This window comes from Hippopotamus amphibius, chromosome 6 (assembly GCF_030028045.1).
Source record: "Hippopotamus amphibius kiboko isolate mHipAmp2 chromosome 6, mHipAmp2.hap2, whole genome shotgun sequence".
Classification (NCBI taxonomy): Eukaryota; Metazoa; Chordata; class Mammalia; order Artiodactyla; family Hippopotamidae; genus Hippopotamus; species Hippopotamus amphibius.
Genome location: NC_080191.1, coordinates 50227936 through 50246281, shown reverse-complemented (window position 1 = coordinate 50246281; position 18346 = coordinate 50227936). Strand labels below are relative to the sequence as shown.

The following is an 18346-nucleotide window of genomic DNA, read 5'->3' as shown; positions in this document are numbered from 1 at the left end:
GATGAAATGGACGGATTCTTAGAAAGGTGTAAACTTCCAAGACTGAATCAGGAAGATATAGAAAATATGAACAGACCAATCACAAGCAATGAAATTGGAACTGTGATTAAAAGTTGCCAACAAACAAAAGTCCAGGACCAGATGGATTCACAGGTGAATTTTATCAAACATTTAGAGAAGAGCTAACACCCATCCTTCTCAAACTCTTCCAAAATATTGCAGAGGAAGAAGCACTCCCAAACTCATTTTATCAGGCCACCATCACCCTGATACCAAAAGCAGACAAAGATACTACAGAAATAGAAGATTACAGACCAATATCACTGATGAATATAGATTCAAAAATCCTCAACAAAATACTAGCCTACAGAATCCAACAACACATTAAAAGGATCATACACCATGATCAAGTGGGATTTACCCCTGGAATGCAAGGATTCTTCAATATATGCAAATCAATCAATGTGATACACCATAATAACAAATTGAAGGATAAAAACCACATGATCATCTCCATAGATGCAGAAAAAGCTTCTGACAAAATTCAACACCCATTTATGATAAAAACTCTCCAGAATATGGGCATAGAGGGAACCTACCTCAGCATGATAAAGGCCATATATGGCAAACCCACAGCAAACATCATTCTCAGTGGTGAAAAACTGGAAGCATTCCCTCTAAGATCAGGAGCAAGACAACGATGTCCACTCTGGCCACTATTATTTCAACATAGTTTTGGAAGTCCTTGCCACAGCAATCAGAGAAGAAAAAGAAATAAAAGGAATCCAGATTGGAAAAGAAGAAGTAAAACTGTCATTGTTCTCAGATGACGTTACTATACATAGAAAATCCTAAAGTTGCCACCAGAAAACTACTTGAGCTAATCAATGAATTTGGTAAAGTTGCAGGATACAAAATTAACACACAGAAATCTCTTGCATTTCTGTACGCTAACAATGAAAGATCAGAAAGAGAAATTAAGGAAACAATCCCATTCACCATTGCAACAAAAAGAATAAAATATCTAGGAATAAACCTAACCAAGGAGGTAAAAGACCTGTACTCAGAAAACTATAAGACACTAATGAAAGTAATCAAAGACGACACATACAGATGGAGGGACATACCATGTTCTTGGATTGGAAGAATCAACATTGTGACAATGACTATACTACTGAAAGCAATTTACAGATTCAATACAATCCCCATCAAATTACCAATTGCATTTTTCACAGAACTAGAACAGGAGATTTTACCATTTGTATGGAAACGCAAAAGACCCTGAATAGCCAAAGCAATCTTGAGAAGGAAAGATGGAGTTGGTGGAATCAGGCTTCCTGACTTCAGGCTATACTACAAGGCTACAGTGATCAAGACAGTATGGTATTGACACAAAGACAGGAATATAGACCAATGGAACAGAATAGAAATCCCAGAGATAAACTACAGTCAACTAATCTATGACAAAGGAGGCAAGGATATACAGTGGAGAAAAGGCAGCCTCTTCAATAAGTGGTGCTGGGAAAACTGGACAGCTGCATGTAAAAGAATGAAATTAGAACAGTCTTTAACACCATACACAAAAATAAACTCGAACTGGATTAAAGACCTAAATATAAGGGCAGACACTGTAAAACTCCTAGAGGAAAACATAGGAAGAACACTCTTCAACGTAAATAACAGCAAGATCTTTTTTGACCCACCCGCTAGAGTCATGGAAATAAAAACAAAAATAAATACGTGGGACCTAATGAAACTTCAGAGCTTCTGCACAGCAAAGGAAACTATAAGCAAATCGAAAAGACAACCCTCAGAATGGGAGAAAATATTTGCAAACGAATCAACAGACAAAGGATTAATCTCCAAAATATATAAACAGTTCATCCAGCTCAATATCAAAACAAACAACCCAATCAAAAAATGGGCAGAAGACCTAAATAGGCATTTCTCCAAAGAAGATATACAGATGGCCAAAGGGCACATGAAAAGCTGCTCAACATCACTAATTATTAGAGAAATGCAAATCAAAACTACAATAAAGTATCCCCTCACACCAGTTAGAATGGGCATCATCAGAAAATCTACAAACAGTGAATGCTGGAGAGGGTGTGGAGAAAAGGGAACGCTCTTGCACTGTTGGTGGGAATGTAAATTGATACAGCCACTGTGGAAAATAGTATGGAGGTTCCTTGCAAACTAAAAATAGAACTACCATATGACCCAGCAATCCCACGCCTGGGCATATACCCAGAGAACACCATCATTCAAAAAGACACATGCACTCCAGTGTTCATTGCAGCACTATTTCCAATAGCCAGGACATGGAAGCAACCTAAATGTCCATCAACAGAGGAATGGATAAAGAAGAAGTGGTACATATATACAATGGAATATTACTCAGCTGTAAAAAGCAGTGAAACTGGGACATTTGTAGAGACATGAATGGACCTAGAGACTGTCATACAGAGTGAAGTGAGTCAGAAAGAGAAAAATAAATATTGTATTTTAACACATATACATAGAATATAGAAAAATGGTACAAATCAACCCATTTGCAAGGCAGAAACAGAGACCCAGATGTAGAGGACAAACATATGGACACCAAGTGGGGAAAGCGGGGAGGGTTGGGGGGGAATGAATTGGGAGATTGGGATACCAAATAGTACACTCTAAATATATGCAGTTTATTGTATGTTAACTGTATCTCAATAAAAGTTCTTAAAAAAAAAATTTACAAAAAAGGAAACAAGATTAGACAATGGGGAAAGAACCGTCTCCTTTTTTTTTAAGTGAAGTATAGTTGATTTATGATATTATATTTCAAGTTATGGCATAACAATTCAGTATTTTTGTAGATTATACTCCATTATGAGTTATTACAAGATAATGGCTCTAATTCCCAGTGCTATACAATATATCCTTCTTGCTTATCTATTCTGTACATAGTAGTTTGTATCTGTTAATTCCATACCCTTCATTTGTCCCTCCCCGTTTCACTTTCCTCTTTGGTTACAACTAGTTTGTTTTCTACATCTGTGAGTCTTTCTGGTTTACATTTACATTTATTTGTTTTATTTTTTAGATTCCACATGTAAGTGATATGATATAATATTTGTCTTTCTCTTTCTGACTTGTTCACTAAGTATAATATTCTCTGGGTTCATTCATGTTGCTGCAAATGACAGAATTTCGTTCTCTGTTTATGGCTGAATAATATTCCAGTATAAATATGTATAACATCTTCTTTATCCATTCATTGCTGGTGGGCACTTGGGTTGTTTCCATGTCTTGGCTATTTGTAAATAGTGCTGCTGTGAACATTGGTGTTCATGTATCTTTCTGAACTAGTGTTTTCATTTTTTTTTCCACCCATATACTCAGGAGTGGAATTGCTGGATCATATGGTGGTTTTTATGCTTAGTTTGTTGAGAAACCTCCATACTGTTTTCCTTAGTAGCTGCACCAATTCACATTCCCACCAACAATATCCAAGGGTTCCCTTTTATCCACATTATCCCCAACACTTATTTGTAAACGTTTGTTTTTTGTTTTTTGCTGCACTGCACTGCAAGCAGAACTTCCCTGACTGGGGATTGAACCTGTGCCCCCTGCAGTGGAAGCACAGAGTCTTAACTACTGGACCACCTGGGAAGTCTAATTTGTAAACTTTTTGATGATAGCCATTTTGACACAAATGAGGTGATACCTCATTGTTGTTAGGATTTGTATTTCTCTAATAATTAGCATGTTGAGCATCTTTTCATGTGCCTGTAAGCCATCTCTATGTCTTCTTTGGGAAAATGTGTCTTCGGGTCTTTTGCCCATGTTTTGATTGGGTTGTTCGGGGTTTTTTTGCCATTGAGTTGTATGTGCTGTTTATATATTTTAGATACTAACCCCTTATCAAGGGTTTAGACATTAACCCATTCTTAGGCAATTAGAAAATAGGCAGAGGATCTGAATAGACATTTTTCCAGAGAAGACATACAGATGGCCAACAGGCACATGAAAAAATGCTCAACATTATGAATCATTGGGGAAATGCAAATCAAAACCACAATGAGATATCAGTTCATACCTGTTAGAGTGGCTGTTATCAAAAAGACAAGCTATAAAAAGTATTGGTGAGGATGAGAGAAAAGGGAACCCTTGTGCACTTTTGATGGGAATGTAAAGTAGTGCAGCCACTATGGAATACAATATGGAGGTTCCTCAAAAAATAAAAAATAGGACTATAATATGATTCAGCAATTCCACTGCTGGGTATTTATCTGAAGAAAACAAAAACACTAACTTGAAAAGATATATGTACCCTTATGTTCACTGAAGCATTATTTACAATAGCCAAGATATGGAAACAACCTAAGCGTCCATTGACAGGTGAATGGATAAAGATACTGTATACATGTATGATGGAATATTGTTTAGCCATAAAAAGGAATGAAATCTTGCCGTTTGCAACAGTGTGGATGGAACCTGAGGGTATTATATGCTAAGCGAAATAAGTCAGAGAAAAATAAATACTGTATGATTTCTCTTATGTGAGGAATCCAAAAAGAAAGAAAGAAAAAGAAAAAAGCATACTCATAAATACAGAGGACAAACTGGTGGTTGAAAGAGGTAGGGGTTGGAGGTGGGAGAAATGGGTAAACTGTTGGGTTTTTTTAGTTTAAGTAAATTGAATAAAATTTATTTTAATTAAAAAATGTATTTCTCACTGTTCTGGAGGCTGGCAGTCTAAAATCAAGGTGTCAGCAATGTCAGTTTCTCCTGAGGACTCTCTTCTTGGCTTATAGATGGCTGCCTTCTCACTGTGTTCTCATGGACCCTTTCTCTGTGTACTTGCATCCCTGATGTCTCTCTCTTTTCTTTTAAGGACACCAGTCATATAGGATTAGAGCTCCACTGTTATCATCTCATTTATCTACATTTACTCATTTAATTACTTTCTTAAAGGCACTGTCTCCAAATATAGTCACCTTGGGGGTTAGGGCGTCATCATATAGATTTTGAGAGAACACAATTCAGTCCATAAAACCCACGTTAATGTATATTCTCAAGTATTATTTCTAAACTGAAGTAATTCCAAGAAATTATAATAACTGAATCAGACAAGAAATTGTAAAATGTATTCTTGCTTTGCCTTATAGTTTGAAATATTACTGTTCTTCCCCTTCCTTTTTTTAAAATTAAAAAATTAGAAATTTTGGTTGAAAATCCTTGAAATTTCTTAAATTATATGACTTACAGGTAAATGTAAATCAAGATGGCTTACAGGTAAAATCTCTTCAGTATACATCTTATGAATTTCTAACATGGCTTTATGTTCTCTACAATATACTTGTAGGGTTTAATGCTTAAATTGAGTTTAGGTTTAAATAAATAAAATAAGTACACCGTTCTTGAAACATCGCACTAAATTTTCTTGACCTGGAGTGAAAGTTTATACTTGTTTCCTGTTTCAACACAGGCCAAACAGCTGCGAGAGCATTACATGAGCAAGTGTAATACAGAGGTTGCTGAGGCGCAGCAAGCTTTGCTGCCAGTGCAGCAGACCATACGTGATCTCCAGAGAAAGGTATGGCTACGAGTGTGACTTTCCTTCTATTTGTCTCCACGTAACATTTTGGTTTTTGTCCTGGTCTGGGGAGAAACTTGAACTTTCTTTTTCATCTTGGAATTTTTAGCACCTAGTACAGTACCTAGGCCACAATAAAAGTTTATTTGCTGTTAGCAGTGTTTATTGATTGAATGAACAGATGCATAGATGTCACCTATTTTGAGGTTATTCTCTTTCATTTCTTTTAAGGTATAATGGGGTTTCCTCTTACCTTCGTTATATAACAAGTTGACTTTTGAAGAAAGTAGAGACTTCCATAACCTCTTTTGATCTTAAATGTGTATGTTTCCAAAATCTTTTCTTTTAAGGTGTCAGAATATTAGAACCATAAGTATTTTTCTTATTAAGTATGTACCATTTGTCATTTCTAAAATTTCTCTTTCATGAAATAAGTAGCAAAGTCTAAAGAGGAGGCTACACAGAATACTTTTACTTTTTGATTTTAACCAGTTACTTCCCATTTTATTCTCTCTAATTCATTAATTATTTAGTACTCAGGCATATAATTTTATTAGTTATAGATTATTCATTGAGTAGAATCTAGTTCAGTTAGTTGAGGATAAGCATGATATCTTTATTATGCTGAGAAAGAAACCTGTTACCTTTTCAAATATATAGAGTGAATACTGAATTTTTATTTTGGCTAAGTATTTTTTTTTAGCACAGTTTTGTTATACATGTACATACAGTAAATTCCCACTCAGAGTAATCATGAAATAGGTGTTCTATTTAATTATTATGCAGAAGTTGTACTTGTTCATTGTATGTACAACGTGTATACTTGTCTCTCCACTGTTGTGATGCCCTTGAGAGTTGCATTTGTTGCTTTCTTTTAATTTTTCACAGAACCCTTTCCAATGATAGAAACATAGTGAGTACTAAAAAGACATTAATTGATCAGCTGGTTGTCTTGTTTACAGATTTATTCTAATTCTCCTTGGTGGCTGAATGTGATACACAGAGCAATGGAATTTGGTATTGAAGAGGAACTTGTTCAAAGAGTGAGAAATGAAATAACCAGTCACTACAAGCAACAAACTGGCAAGCTTTCTATGTCAGAGAAGTAAGAAAATAGCATACAACAGTTATATGAGTAGTCACCCCAAATATTCAGATCATTTGGTATTAAGAATTACAATTAAAGATCATAACATTGCAATTATGAACATCTTTGTTTTACATATTGTTGAGAATATTTCAAACCAAAATATGAGTTTTGCTTATTTCCTATATATTAGTCATTTTTAAGTGTTCTCTTCTTAGTGCTTTTTTTTTTTTTTCTATTTTTTAATCTGCTTAAAATATTTCTTTTATATCTTTGTTGGACAAAGTTGCTTAAAGCCAGCTTTAAGCAAAGTTTTGAAATAAACTTTGTTTTGGAAAATTCTGTCCTTGGGGTAAGGCATTCGTATTTCCCTATGTCATTCATTCCCTAAGGGCTAAGCTCATAGTGCCACAGCGGCCCAGGTTTTATATTGTCGAGTCTGCTTTGTCTTCCCCATCTTTCTTCTCATCGACAATCACCATTCCTCAGATAGATAAGTTGGATTATTGCTCTTGAAGTATGAATGGTGAATAATTGTTCCCAAAGAACAAATATTCCCTAGCAAAAGTACCTTCAGTGGTTTAACCCAAAGGAATGTCTGACTAATGTGGGGAACTTAGGTGTTGTGGCAGAACTGTTGATTCTGGGTAGGGGAACAGAGAGAGGATCTTTATTGCTTCTCCTATCACATCACAGTATAACATCAGCCTTGGGATTAAAGTGGGTTTTCAGTGAAAAATTCAGTATAAGAATATCTTTGAAATGGTTTAAATTTTCATTTGTTCCTCTAAAAACTTTTTCAGATGTCTGCTAACACCCTAAAAAGATATGCTGCATTTTCTGTGTGTCATTTGTAACTTGATATACCTTAATGTAATCATCTTTTTCACCACTCGGAACCTGATGGGCTTCTCATTTCTGAAGTATATGCAGTGTATTATGCTTTTGAGTGCATTCGCTTTTTCCCTGTTAAGCCCAAGAATCACTGTTCCAGGATAAGTTGTCATTTACGTCATGATTGTCTTATCCAGTTTTAAAGCTCTGTCCTGATGTGTTCTGCCAGCATTGTGACATCAACTGATAAAGAAAAATATTTTAAAATATCTTGAACTTGTTTTTCTTAAATCACAGAGAAACTACTTTTAAAAGTTGTAAATCCCCATGTTAGAATATATCCCCTATTAAATGTTTCGAGGTCCCAGGGCTGTACAAGGACCAATAGGAAACACAAAATGTGTAATTCATTACACAAACATGCTTTTTAAAAACATTAGACATAAATAAAAAGTAAGAAAACACATTTTTAAAATTAATTTTTTTTAATATTACATGTATTCAGAGATCATCTTAACACTGCTGCTCTGTTTCTTAATGAGACTGACATCTCAGACCTATATTTGCTTGTTAATGATTCATGGGGAAGACTATGTAGCTTGATGATTAAGAGTAAGTAAGTCAGAAGAAGAGTAAGAAGAAGTAAGTCAGAAAGAGAAAGACAAATATTGTATGCTAACTCACATATACGGAATCTAAAAATGGTACTGATGAACTCAGTGACAAGAACAGGGAAGCAGATACAGGGAATGGACTGGAGAACTCGAGGTATGGGAGGGGGCGGGGGGTGAAGGGGAAACTGAGAAGAAGCGGGAGAGTAGTACAGACATATATATACTACCAACTGTAAAATAGTCAGTGGGAAGTTGTTGTATAACAAAGGGAGTCCAACTCGAGGATGGAAGATGCCTTAGAGGACTGGGGCAGGGAGGGTGGGGGGGAATCGAGGGGGGGGCGTCAAGGAAGGGAGGGAATATGGGGATATGTGTATAAAAACAGTTGATTGAACCTGGTGTACCCCCCAAAAAAATAAAATAAAATAAAATAAAATAAAAAAAAAAAAAAAAAAAAAAAAAAAAAAAGAGCGCAAGTAGGTTCTCAAGACAGACTGCCTGTGTTCATACCTCAACACCACCGCTTATTAGCTTTGTGACCTTGGGAGAGTTATATAAGCTCTCTCTGCCTTAGTTTCTTCATCTATAAAACCACACAGCATCATTGTGAGGATTAGTAAATTAATATTTGAAAAGTGCTTACTTAAAATAGTACTTACCATTAGTATGGTGTTTAAGCATTACCTTCTATTATTATGTTTTCTTTTTCATTTAAAGGACCTGCAAGAGAGAACACTGCTAGGACATGTTAAATGCTGATCTGTGATGATATTTTTCAGCCCTTACTCACATGCTGAGACCTGACTTAGTGGAGAGAACTTTTCCAAAACCACTTCTTTCCGTTGGTTCAAAAGTTAATTTTTGAAGAGCAGTTTAAAATTGTAATAAATTACAAATAAAAAGTTTGTCCTCTTTTTGTGAATAGTATTGATATCTAACCTAATTTTAAGTACCTCTATGTAAATTTTTTTAGAAATTACTGAGCAACTATTCTATACCTATTATATATGTTTTTGAAAAAGGGGTATAATCTAATTCTTACCTTCTAAAAGTTAGCTTAATGAGAAGACAAGAGTCATAAATAATTTGAGAAATATGAGTATGTATAAAAACTAAACAAAGTACTAAAATAAATAATGTTAATAAACTACATGAATAGAAAGAAACATAGATTATTGTTGTGAAATATTGGGTAAGTCTTTTAGGAGGGAGAGTGGGCTCTTTTGAACAATTTGGAGAGAATGGCATATGGCATTTTAGAAAGAAGGATATACTCTTAACTTAAAAAGCAAACAAATCCTGTTTATATTTTTTGTTTTTTTAATTTCTTATTATTCTAGGCTTTCTTTTTCCTTTTGAAAACCTATACACACACATCCATACTTTTTTTTTCTTAGCCCATTTCATTTATAGTTTACCAGAATGGTTAAGAGCATTGTATTTTACTCCTAGCTCTGCCACATAATAACTTTGTAACTTTAATTAAATTACTTTAATTCACTAAGCTTCATCTACAACGTGGGCACAGTTGGGTGTCTGTTGAGGTTATACAGGAGAAGTGCTTGGCAAAGTGCCTGGCATTTAGTAAATGCTTTATAAAAATATATGTGTATATGTATAAGTTCCTTGTAATATAGAATATAATTCTTGGCTACTTTTCTTTCTTCTCAGCTTTCTGTCTTTACTTTTCATCCCGCAGTCATCTCTCCACATAGAGCATGGATGTCAGAGGAACATTTGTAGTCAATCAGTATTAAAAAGAAAGAATGTGGCAATCCTCATCTTTCAGAGATGTCAGAGACAGACATAGGTTTTGCATACTGTTTTTCGCTTCTGAGCCAGGAACTATCAGATGTTTTTGTTATCTTTTGTAGTGGACAAGCCAGTGTTGTTATTCATTGTTTACCAGTACGTACCGATTGAATACACTCCTAAGGTAAACTCACTCAGGTGTGACTAGGTAAAGTGTTGCAGTTTCTTTAACACTCTGCCAGCCACTTTTTGAATTTTTAGGAAGTTGACCTACTGTTCTTTTCTTTGTTGTGTCTGTTGCTGGTGGTGGGAATCAGGTTCCATGACTGCAGAGGTCTTCAGTTCTTACTTACAACACATATGGAAGAGCTAAGTAAGTTCCAGAAGCAAGTAAGAGAGGCTGTAAAAAATCTGGAGGGACCGCCATCTCGTCATGTTATTGAGTCTGCAACAATCTGCCATCTCCGACCAATCAGACTTCCTCTCAACTGGTAGGTAATAGGAGAAAGCATCCAGTGAAGGGCATCATTCCATTGAGCTGGACTTCTTCTGAGAGAAAAAACAAGGGCTCACAAAATAAAATTTTTTTCATCTGCATTCAGACAGAAGTAGAGCTATATTATTAATCTAACTTTAAAAAAAGGAAAAAAAAAAAACCTCTCTAGGACCACATACCTGAGAACCATGAATTTTTTTTCTAAAATGGTATATTTGTTGCAAAGTAAATGTGAAGTATAAAATACTAAGTGTCTTTTAGAAATTACCTGATTGCAGTTATGTATGTGAATATTTCTCTAATAATTTCTTCTTTTCCAGCTGTGTCTTTTGTAAGGCTGATGAATTGTTCACAGAATATGAATCGAAGCTATTTTCTCATACGTAAGTTCTCTGATTATTTCCCATCAGGAGAATGAAACACTTTACAAGACTTGGTGTTTTAATTTATAGGAGTATATTTTCCTCACAGTAACATTTCTTATATTTTTTTCTCTTATTCAGTCAATTTAGTAGACTTTAGTGTTTGACCATTTAACATGCTCAGTTTCACCTATGCAGAAGTTTATCCCCATATGCACATGTCATGTAGGAACATGTACTAGAGGGATGGTTTAGGGGAGTACACAGACAATAGGGTCCAACAGACCTGAATTCAAATCCCTGCTCACTATTGTGCACAGATTACTTCTTCTAAGCCTCAGGATCCTGATTTGTGAAATGAAGATAGTAACACCTCACTGAGTTTTTTTCTGCATATTAAATAAGAAAATGCATATAATTGCTTAGCATGGTAGTTGATACATGGTAAATGTCCTATAAAAATGTTAGCTCTCATTAGTAATACACTTTCTCCAATGCAAATTTGAAGTCTTCATTCTTGTGTCAGGGATCAAGCTATTTAGTGAGTATATTTAGCAAAATTATCACTATTTTACAAACATGGAAATTGAGAAAAGACAGTCTGATTGCCCCCAAAAAAAGAAAAAGAAATTAACAGTATAGATCATCTTGTGGTTTTTCTGTTTTATTTTTGCGTGGTTGATAGTGGTGGTAATTTGTGTTTTGTATTATTTTAATTCTCAGAGCAAGATTTTAGCCTGGAATTTATAGCCTTTTTTATTATACCAGATTGCTCTCAAGAAAGCACTGATCAAATGTATGATACCACAAGCATTTTCAGAGTTACTGTAGTTTTTCAGACTTCAAAGTATGATCTTGTAGACATGACATTGAAATATGTTAATGAAATTTTTGTTTTTGACCTTACTTTCCTATTAGCTCTGCCAATATCATTTTTATAATACTTGTTAACCACTAACAGTAGTTACTGTGGTTTTGTTCTCAAATGTCTTCAGAGTCAAAGGCCAGACTGCAATATTTGAGGAGATGATAGAAGATGAAGAAGGACTGGTGGATGATCGAATACCTACCACCAACCGAGGTCTGTGGGCAATAAGTGAGACAGAGCGATCTATGAAAGCTCTGCTATCATTTGCAAAATCACATAGATTTGATGTTGAATTCATTGATGAAGGCAGTACTTCAATGGATCTCTTTGAAGCTTGGAAGAAGGAATATAAGGTAACAGTAATTTAAAACTTCCTTCCCACATTAAAAATTCTTTTCCTTTACGTTAAATTTTTTTTAAGCTCTTTATTAGAATATAATTGCTTTACACTCTTGTACCAGCTAATGAGGTACAGCAAAGTGAATCAGCTGTGTTTATGCACATATGCCCATATCCCCTCCCTCCCGCAACTCCCCGCCAACCTCCCCATCCCATCCCTCTAAGGCATCACCCATCATCGAGTTCATCTCCCTTTGTTATACAGCAACTTCCCACTAGCTATCTATTTTATACTTGATAGTATATATATGTCTGTGCTACTCTCTCATTTTGTGCCAGCATCCCCTTCGCCCCCCGCCCCCTCAACCCCATGTCCTCCAGTTCATTCTCTGAATCTGCATCCTTATTCTTGTCCTGTCACTGGGTTCATCAGTACCATTTTTTTTTTTTTATTTTAGATTCCGTATACATAAGTTAGCATACAATATTTGTTTTTTTCTTTCTAGCATACTTTACTCTGTATGACAGACTCTAGGTCTATCCACCTCATTACATATAGCTCCATTTCATTCCTTTTTATGGCTGAGTAATATTCCATTGTATATATGTGCCACATCTTCTTTATCCATTCATCTGTTGATGAGCATTTAGGTTGCTTCCATGTCCTGGCTATTGTAAATAGTGCTGCGATGAACATTATGGTCAATGTTTCTTTTTGGATTATGGTTTTCTCTGGGTATATGCCCAGGAGTGGGATTGCTGGATCATATGGTAGTTCTATTTTTAGTTTTGTAAGGAACCTCCAAACTTTTCCATAGCGGCTGTACCAACTTACATTCCCACCAACAGTGCAGGAGAGTTCCCTTTTCTCCACACCCTCTCCAACATTTCTTGTTTCTAGATGTTTTGATGATGGCCATTCTGACTGGTGTGAGGTGATACCTCATTGTGGCTTTGACTTGCATTTCTCTAATGATTGGTGATGTTGAGCATCTTTTCTTGTGTTTGTTGGCCATCTGTATATCTTCTTTGGAGAAATGTCTATTTAGGTCTTCTGCCCATTTGTGGATTGGGTTATTTGCTTTTTTGGTATTAAGCTGCAGGAGCTGCTTGTATATTTTGGAGATTAATCCTTTGTCCATTGCTTCATTGGCAAGTGTTTTCTCCCATTCTGAGGGTTGCCTTCTTGTCTTGTTTATGGTTTCTTTAGCTGTGCAAAAGCTTTTAAGTTTCCTTAGGTCCCATTTGTTTATTCTTGATTCTATTTCCATTATTCTAGGAGGTGGGTCAAAAAGGATCTTGCTTTGATGGATGTCATAGAGTGTCCTGCCTATGTTTTCCTCTAGGAGTTTTATACTATCTGGCCTTACATTTAGGTCTTTAATCCATTTGGAGTTTGTTTTTGTGTATGGTGTTAGGAAGTGTTCTAATTTCATTCTTTTACCTGTTGCTGTCCAATTTTCCCAGCACCATTATTGAAGAGGCTGTCTTTTTTCCACTGTATATTCATGCCTCCTTTGTCAAAGATAAGGTGCCCATATGTGCTTGAGTTTACCTCTGGGCTCTCTATTCTGTTCCATTCATCTTCCTTTCTGTTTTCATGCCAGTACCATACTGTGTTGATCACTGTGGCCTTGTAGTATAGTTTGAAGTCAGGAAGCCTAATTGCACCAACTCCATCTTCCCTTCTCAAGATTGCTTTGGCTTTTGGGGATCTTTTGCATTTCCATACAAATCGTCAGATTTCTTGTTCTAGTTCTGTGAAAAATGCCATTGGTAATTTGATAGGGATTGCATTGAATCTGTAAATTGCTTTGGGTAGTACAGTCATTTTCACAACGTTGATTCTCCCAATCCAAGAACATGGTATGTCTCTCCATCTGTTTGTATCGTCTTTGATTTCTTTCATGAGTGTCTTATAGTTTTCTGCATACAGATCTTTTGCCTCCTTAGGCAGGTTTATTCCTAGGTATTTTATTCTTTTTGTTGCAACAGTGAATGGGAGAGTTTCCTTAATTTCTCTTTCTGCTCTTTCATTGTTAGTGTATAGGAATGCAAGAGATTTCTGTGCATTAATTTTGTATCCTGCTACTTTACTAAATTCATCAATTAGTGTTAGCAGTTTTCTGGTAGAGTCTTTAGGGTTTTCTATATATAAATCATGTCATCTGCAAAGAGTGACAATTTTGCTTCTTCTTTTCCAATTTGGATTCCTTTTATTTCATTTTCTTCTCTGATTGCTGTGGCTAACACTTCCAAAACTATGTTGAATAATAATGGTGAGAGTGGACACCCTTTTCTTGTTCCTGTTCTTAGGGGGAATTCTTTCAATTTTTCACCATTGAGAACAATATTAGCTTTTGGTTTCTCATATATGGCTTTTATTATGTTGAGGTAATTTCCTTCTATGCCCATTTTCTGGAGAGTTTTTATCATAAATGGATGTTGAATTTTGTCAAAAGCTATTTCCGCACCTATTGAAATGATCATATGGGTTTTGTCCTTCATTGTGTTGATATGATGTATCACATTGATTGATTTGCGTATATTGAAGAATCCTTGCATCCCAGGGATAAACCCCACTTGATCATGGTGTATGATTTTTTTAATGTGCTGTTGCAGTCTGTTAGCTAGTATTTTGTTGAGGATTTTTGCATCTATATTCATCAGTGATATTGGTCTGTAGTTTTCTTTTGTTGTGACATCTTTGCCTGGTTTTGGTATCAGGGTGATGGTGGCCTCGTAGAATGAGTTTGGGAGTGTTCCTCCTTCTGCTATATTTTGGAAGAGTTTGAGAAGCATAGGTGTTAGCTTTTCTCGAAATGTTTGATAGAATTCGCCTGTGAGTCCATCTGGGCCTGGGCTTTTGTTTGTTAGGAGATTTTTAATCACAGTCTCAATTTCAGTGTTTGTGATTGGTCTGTTCATATTTTCTATTTCTTCCTGGTTCAGTCTTGGGAGATTGTATTTTTCTAAGAATGTATCCATTTCTTCCAGGTTATCCAATTGATTGGCATATAGTTGCTTGTAGTAGTCTCTCATGATCTTTTGTATATCTGAGGTGTCTGTTGTTACTTCTCCTTTTTCATTTCTAATTGTGTTTATTTACATCTTCTCCCTTTTTTTTCCTGATGAGTCTGGCTAATGGTTTATCAATTTTGTGAATCTTCTCAAAGAACCAGCTTTTAGTTTCACTGATCTTTGCTATTGTTTCCTTCCTTTTTCATTTATTTCTGCTCTGATCTTTATGATTTCTTTCCTTCTGCTCACTTTGGGGTTTCTTTGTTCTTCTTTCTCTAATTGTCTTAGGTGTAAGGTTAGGTTGTTTATTCGATATTTTTCTTGTTTCTTAAGGTAGGACTTTATTGCTATAAACTTCCCTCTTAGAACTGCTTTTGCTGCATCCCATAGGTTTTGGATTGTTGTGTTTTCATTGTCATTTGTTTCTAGATATTTTTTGACTTCCTCTTTGATATCTTTAGTGATTTCTTGGTTGTTTAAGAGTGAATTGTTTAGCCTCCATGTGTTTGTATTTTTTACAGTTTTTTTCCTGTAATTGATATCTAGTCTCATGGCATTGTGGTCAGAAAAGATGCTTGATATCATTCCAATTTTCTTGAATTTACCAAGGCTTGATTTGTGACCCAAGATGTGATCTATCCTGGAGAATGTTCCATGTGCACTTGAGAAGAAAGTGTATTCTGTAGTTTTTGGGTGGAATGTCCTATAAATGTCAATTAAGTCGAGATGGTCTCGTGTCATGTGAAGCTTGTGTGTCCTTATTTATTTTCTGTTTGGATGATCTGTTCATTGATGTAAGTGGGGTGTTCAAGTCTCCTACTATTATTGTGTTACTGTCGATTTCCCCTTTGATGGCTGTTAGCATTTGCCTTATGTATTGAGGTGCTCCTATCTTGGGGGCATAGATATTTCCTACTGTTATATGTTCTTCTTGGATGGATCCCTTGATCACTATGTAGTGTCCTTCCTTGTCTCTTGTAATAGTATTCACTTTAAAGTCTAATTTGTCTGATCTGCGTATTGCTACTCCAGCTTTCTTTGGACTTCCATTTCCATGGAATATCTTTTTCCATCCCTTTACTTTCAGTCTATATGTATGCCTTGGTCTGAAGTGGGTTTCTTATAGGCAGCATATAGAAGGGCCTTGTTTTTATATCCATTCAGCCAGTCTGTGTCTTTTGGTTGAAGCATTTCATCCATTTACATTTAAGGTGATTATTGACATGTATGTTCCTATTACCATTTTCTTAATTGTTTTGGGTTTGTTTTTTTAGGTGTTTTCCTTTTCTTGTGTTTCCTGCTTAGAAAAATTCCTTAAGCAACTGTTGTTAAGGCTGATTTGGTGGTGCTGAATTCTCTTAGCTGTTGCTTGTCTGTAAAGCTTTTGATTTCTCCATCAAATCTGAATGAGATTCTTGCTGGGTAGAGTATTTTTGGCTGTAGGTTTTTCTCTTTCAGGACTTTCAGTATGTCCTGCCATTCCCTTCTGGCCTGCAGAGTTTCTGTAGAAAGATCAGCTTTTATCCTGATGGGTTTTCCCTTATATGTTATTTGTTGCTTTTCTCTTGCTGCTTTTAATATTTTTTCTTTGTGTTTAATTTTTGTTAGTTTTATTAATGTGTGTCTTGGTGTATTTCTCCTTGGGTTTATCCTGTGTGGGACTCTCTGCGCTTCTTGGACGTGATTAATTATTTCCTTTCCCATGTTGGGGAAGTTTTCCACTATAACCTCTTCAGATATTTTCTCAGACCCTTTCTTTTTTTCTTCTTCTTCTGGGATGCCTATGAATTGAATGTTGGTGTGCTTAATGTTGTCACCAAGGTCTCCGAGACTGTCTTCCATTCCTTTTATTCTTTTTTCTCTTTCTTGCTCTGTGGCAGTTATTTCCCCCATTCTATCTTCCAACTCACTTATTCTTTCTTTGCCTCCATTATGCTGCTGTTTATACTATCTAGAGTGTTTTTAATTTTGGTTATTTTGTTGTCCATTACTATTTGTTTGTTCTTTAGTTCTTCTGAGTCCTTATTAACTTTCTTGTATTTTCTATATTTTGTTTTTGAGATTTTGTATCATCTTTACTATCTCTACTCTGAATTCTTTTTCAGGCACTTGTCCTATTTCCTTTTCATTTATTTGGTCTTGTGGGTTTTTTTCCTGCTCCTTCGCCGGCATGGTGTTTGTTTGTTTTCTCATAGTAGTCCATACTTCAGAGGTTGTTTGTCCCAGCAATAAAGGGGTCTAAAGCAGACTGTCTAAGCCCCAGACTAATGGCAGAGTGTTGAGTCAAACAAATGCTAAGTCAAGAAAACACATACATGTATAAAACACACAAATACTGAATTCAGTAGAACATAAGGCACTAGAAAGACCACAGAAGTACCCCATTATGCTATCAGACAGTCAAAAAGAAAATCAACAGAAATTCAAAAGCAAAACAGAACAAAACAAAAACAAAAACAAACAAACCAAAAAAACCACCACACACACACAAACACAAAACCAGGGAGATTTTGAAAGCTAGGATCAAATATAATAAAGAGCAGGAGTATCAGCAGACAGACTGAAGATTCTCAGAATGAAATCAGACAATTATACTTAGAACTAAGATAAAGACAAACCTAATGATAAATACTAAAGCAGTGTATCATCTGGAGAATAAAGCAAGGAAACAGAGCAGACTGATATTATTGCTTATAAGTATATTAATATAAAATAAACTAAAAAAGGATGGAAGACAGGGCATCAGAAGAGCATAGCGTGACTGGAAATATGAAAAGAAAAAGAAAGAAATAGAAATGTATAAAAGATAGAGATGATAAGGTATGAGAGATACAGTCAGCACTACAAAAAACTTAGCTAGAAACAGAAATATATAAAAAGGCTAAAAATAAAAATAGAAGAAAAAATACCAGAAAAAAAATATGTTATAATACATGTAGATCCCTTAGGACTAAGATCGTAATTAATAAATGAAAAAAGAAAAACCAGAACTGACCCCAGAATGGACCAGATCAATAGAATTAATGCTAATATTTCTGTTTCCTTGAAGTCTCAGCTCTAAGCGTCCTTCTACCCACCTTGGGTTTTTTGTATTATTCTGCGACCAGCAGATCTTCTTTTATTGTTCGTCTGTAAGTGCTTGTGTGTGGGCAGTGAGAGGGTACAATAGTGGCTCCTTCCCCTGGGAGTGCATGAGCAGTGGTGCCCTACCTGGGTCACGGCAGCTTGGGTGGCTCAGGCTGAGAGAGCAGGACTCCAGCTGCGGCTCCTCCCCCTGCTACGACACCACCAGGGTGCCCTGCCTGGGCACGGTGGCTCAGTTGGCCGTGGTGGTGCCTGTTGCAGAGGGACACGGGCAGCTTAGGTGTAAACAGCATGTCTCCAGACCTGGGCCA

General features: G+C 35.8%; 1 protein-coding gene across 4 annotated transcripts in view; it reads left to right on the top strand.

Moving 5' to 3' along the window:
* The window catches only part of SHPRH (SNF2 histone linker PHD RING helicase), a 99818-nt gene that overhangs the window by 42528 nt on the left and 38944 nt on the right, over positions 1-18346 (top strand). For all 4 annotated transcript variants that reach the window (XM_057739053.1, XM_057739054.1, XM_057739052.1 and 1 more), the window contains exons 17-21: positions 5471-5578; positions 6541-6683; positions 10183-10356; positions 10682-10744; positions 11719-11944. In XM_057739053.1, the coding sequence (XP_057595036.1) occupies positions 5471-5578; positions 6541-6683; positions 10183-10356; positions 10682-10744; positions 11719-11944 (714 nt within the window). The remainder of the gene's footprint in view (positions 1-5470; positions 5579-6540; positions 6684-10182; positions 10357-10681; positions 10745-11718; positions 11945-18346) is intronic.